This window comes from Atta colombica, unplaced genomic scaffold (genome assembly GCF_001594045.1).
Source record: "Atta colombica isolate Treedump-2 unplaced genomic scaffold, Acol1.0 scaffold52, whole genome shotgun sequence".
In the NCBI taxonomy this organism is placed as follows: domain Eukaryota; kingdom Metazoa; phylum Arthropoda; class Insecta; order Hymenoptera; family Formicidae; genus Atta; species Atta colombica.
In genome coordinates this window covers 1,177,299-1,181,919 of record NW_017259542.1, presented here as the reverse complement: position 1 = coordinate 1,181,919, position 4,621 = coordinate 1,177,299, and the positions used below count along the sequence as shown (strand labels likewise).

Here is a 4,621-nt window from a genome sequence, read left to right as displayed (position 1 = left end):
CTAATTACTTCTTTAATTTTTTGTGATAACACTTGAGTTGAGTAAGTTAAGGCAATTTTATGGTAATAATGTTTTGAAGAAGAATTAACTTTTATATAAATGATATATATCACTAGAATTAAATAAATTTTAAGAAATAATAATATATTTGTAATAATTTGTTAATGATAATTAAAACTATTATTACTTGAATTTGAATAAAAGACTTTAATTGAAAGAAAATAAATATCAATTGGATTGAGAAAATAAAATTTGTCTTGATGACAATTACTGATATCAAATCTTTATTAAAAATGAATATATTATAATACAACCGGATTCGCGGTTATTCGCGGCGCACTCATGTACTCTTAGCACCGAGGCATTATCGTGTCTCATGATATATGTACAATTAAAGTACCTTTCATACACTTGTAAAATTATAAAATTATAAAATAATAACAATTTATAAGAGTATAAAGTATAACTAAAGTATAAACGTTAAGAAAAATTGTTCCTATCGCTTGCATTTATCAATTAGCAAACATAATATCTGCGATAGTCATATATCATGATAAATAATTATTACAATTTTAAATATAAATTAATTCCTAAAAATATTAATGATATAAAATGGTTGGATATAGCAGGGTCATAGGAGTCAAGCACGGTAATTCTTGTGCAAACCAATAGTTAACAAAACAATTTTATTAATAATTAATCCACTTAAAACAAGTATATTTGACGATTGAATTGACTATCAAAACTGAATGAACATTGCGCAATGTTAAACTTTTCTTACTTCTGTAAATCTGAAATACTGTGATGCGTATAACATTACATAACATATTATTGATTTTTCCTAACGTTTTCCTAACATTGTAGCATCAGTGAATTTTTTACCGAAGTTTCATTAATGAATTCACCAATTTTCAATTTTTTAATTTATCTTTTTTTGTGTCATTATGATTTTTCCGAGATAAAACGATTTAAGTATAGATCTTTTCCCATATAATATGTGAAGAAAATGTTTTATTTCATCTTAATTCTGTATTATGTGGAGGCAAATCAAATTGTACTTACATTTACTAATTTGCTGCGCTGTACATATGTATAATCCGATCACACTAAATAAAATGCAATATAAATTGATAAAATATAATATGGCTATTTTGAAATTGATACATGAAAAAGTAAAATTATACCGAATCAAAATAAAATAAATCTTAAAGCTGAAAATTCTCAAAATAGTCGTTTTTGCTCTTTGGTGTAAATATAAGTCTATAATATAAAAAAAAATTCAGTTACAAAAAATAAATACATGGAAATAACTTCGTTTGTATTCATTAAAAAATGCAGTGAATGAAGTAACTATCAATTTAGATAGTTAGCAATTGCAAAAAAAAATGTAAATTAAATAACTTATATTTATGATTTTTAAATTAGTTCGGAAGTTGACCAACAAGAAATTATTGTAAGAAAATATTTTATTTATGCAAGAAGTTTCGACATTAAATTCAGCTAAAGTAAAAAAAAGATATATATTAAAATTATATAATAGTATAATGGCTTTAAAAAACAAGTTAAAAGAAAAAGAGCTACGAGATAGAAATTTTACTTATAAAATTAGTAGAAAAATAAAAAAATATTTTAATAAATTAATTATGAAATTTAATAACATATCAGCTAACAACAACAAAAATCTATCTATTCAATTAAAATAATTAAATACTCGTTAAAATTAAATGAGGAAAATACCTTTCATAATTGTACCTTTCATAATTGTTTCATAGCTGACAGTTCAATCCAAAAAAATTAAATAATGAGAAAAAAGTTAAATAAAGTACGATAGACAATGCGATGAGAGAAAGATTTTCGATCGACTTTATATTATATTTTTTTACCGTTTAAACATATTTTATAAACATTGATAATGATCCGATTGTGATCGATTTGTTGTTGTTAGCCAGTATGTTACTAAATTTCATAATTAATTTATTAAGATATATATTATTTTTTTGCAATGTATGACTGATTTTAAAAGTTTTACGTGAATTAAAATTTAAGTGTCTATCAGATGATATATACCTTTTGTACAATTTAAAAATAATATTGTCCTCGTCTTTAAATAATTTAGCACAAGATCTGATTGTCTTTTATATTTCTAATGTAATCTGTAAACGTTTATATATTGAGTTAAAAATATATAATGTTTCATCTATATTATTCTTAGGAACTGATAGTGAAATATCATCGACACATCTAAAAAAGAACGGTATTAAATGTCTTAAATTGAAATATTTCATCAATATATAATATTACAATATTTCCGACAAAGTATTTAAATATTAATATTTCATGATATTGTAACAATATTTCCAATAATATTAAAATTTCAATAATGATTTCAATATTGCAGCAATATTACTACAATTTGATGATACTCCGCGCTATTAAAATATTGCAACGTTGCTGCAATATTTCGTGCTGAAGAGGTGATAATAAATAAAATTTGTTTAATAAGAAATTATTTGCAATTGCCCATTCTTTTTTCATTCAAATTCAAAGTAAATATTTAATAAAGTAAAACCGCAATATGATAAATGTGAATTCACAATTAATTTACATAAAATATAAATGTTAACAAAATATTTTTATTTAACCGGAATGTTTATATTTGGTATATGTATAGACCAAATATAATGCATAGCACAAGAAGATAATTTATATTTTTACATCAAATACATATAACATAATAAGTTGAAAAAGCTGAAGAATATTTATTTTACAAAAAATATTATAAAAAAAATTTAGTTTAGAATATACTTAACATAATCAGTGCTCTTATATTCGCGTCTTCTTAATTAATAAGAACAGATGTAGCATTATATGGCACACGTTTATGACGTGCAACTTACAAAGCATAATACATTATGATATCAATCACATTATTAATAGGAATACATGTCAGACTAAAATTGTGTTATGTAAAGAAAAACAAAAAGAGGATTTTTATTCAATCTTTTTGCTAATAATATATGATTAAAGTTGTATAAATGTATCCGTTAAATCTCGTGATAAAATAGATTCGAATTATACAAACATCAATATTTATGTACATGCTCCGTCAAAGAATCATATACGTATCTCTAATTGACCTTTAATAAATAGTGCAAACGCTTTTTCACATCGCTTCTGTATCATCTTTGATTAGTCACTAATATTCTGTAGAGAGTGGTTATAATGGCAGAGCGAAAAGCAGAAGACGATTTAATTCCAGTTCGTCACTGGATACGTGGACATTACAGGAAATTGACAAGAACTAATAAAGCAACATGCAATCATTGTAATGTTCAACTCATTATAAATACTAAACATTTAATTGCTTTCCATAAGCACTTAGTAAACGTACATCCAGAAAAATTATCAGAAGAAAAGAAGAAAGAAGTTAAATTTTACTGGACTTGGGATCATTTTATCGCAAAAACCGATAGAGAGGCAATATGCAAACATTGCCAAGTAATAGTTAGATACAGACATTCAGCTCATTTAAAACAGCACTTAAAAGGACATCACAAGTAAGTACACTCCATATACATATATTAGAAAAATAATAAACTCTGAGAAATGTGTTAAATTGACAATAATAAAATAATTTATATTAACTAAATACGTAAATATAACGCAGAGAAATGTATATTGAAAAATGTATTTAACGTGCTTCCATGCATCTTGTCAAATATGATGTAAAAATACTTTTATATTCGTACAAACGTAGTTTTATTAAGTACAAAGTCCATTCAAGAAACTAAAATTTACTACCACCATGCATAAAAAATATCAATATTTGACCGTTCACATAGTGGAATAGTGTATACCTAATTTAAAATAATATTTCTACTGCATTTTTTATCGTTTTTTTAATTCTTTATATTATATATGTAGGATATTGAATCCGAGTTCATATAGTATAATAAATAACGAAACCACTTTATATAGCGATGCAAAGGAAAACAAGAATATAACTTTAAGAAATGCAAAACATCAAGAAGATTTACCTAACTCATCAAACCTAACTAACAATTTGTCTGAATGTATAAAAGGAACAAAAGCATTTGATGAGTAACTATAATCGCTTTGCGTTAATTACAATATATATAAATAGGTCTTATGAATTAAACTTTAAATTTCCTATACAAATAATTCCTATACTACATGAAACATTCATTTATTGCTTCAACAATTACCTTTATAATATGTACAGCCAATCAGAAATATTTTTTCAGGGAAGCAGAAGACAATGTAATTCCAGTTCGTCGCTGGATACGTAGACATTACACACGATTAACAATATCTTCATTGCAATGCAATCATTGTAATAAAAGATTCATAATGTGTATTTATCGCTTAGATGTTTTACGTAGGCATTTGCTGGTGGTACATCCAGACAAATTAACAGCAAAAAAGAAGAAAGAAGTTAAATTTTATTGGACTTGGGATCATTTTACCGAAAAAACCGATAGAGAGGTAATATGCAAACATTGCAAAGTAACAGTTAGATACAGACATATAACTCATTTAAAAGAGCACTTAATAATACATCACAAGTAAGTACACTCCATAATACATTAGAAAAATAATA

General features: G+C 24.7%; 1 protein-coding gene across 1 annotated transcript in view; it reads left to right on the top strand.

The window, feature by feature from the left end:
- The first annotated feature begins 3,222 nt into the window (after positions 1-3,222).
- The window catches only part of LOC108691777, a 3,248-nt gene continuing 1,849 nt past the window's right edge, over positions 3,223-4,621 (top strand). Inside the window, exons 1-3 of the mRNA XM_018199678.1 lie at positions 3,223-3,557; positions 3,925-4,101; positions 4,266-4,586. Coding sequence (XP_018055167.1) covers positions 3,223-3,557; positions 3,925-4,101; positions 4,266-4,586 — 833 coding nt within the window. The remainder of the gene's footprint in view (positions 3,558-3,924; positions 4,102-4,265; positions 4,587-4,621) is intronic.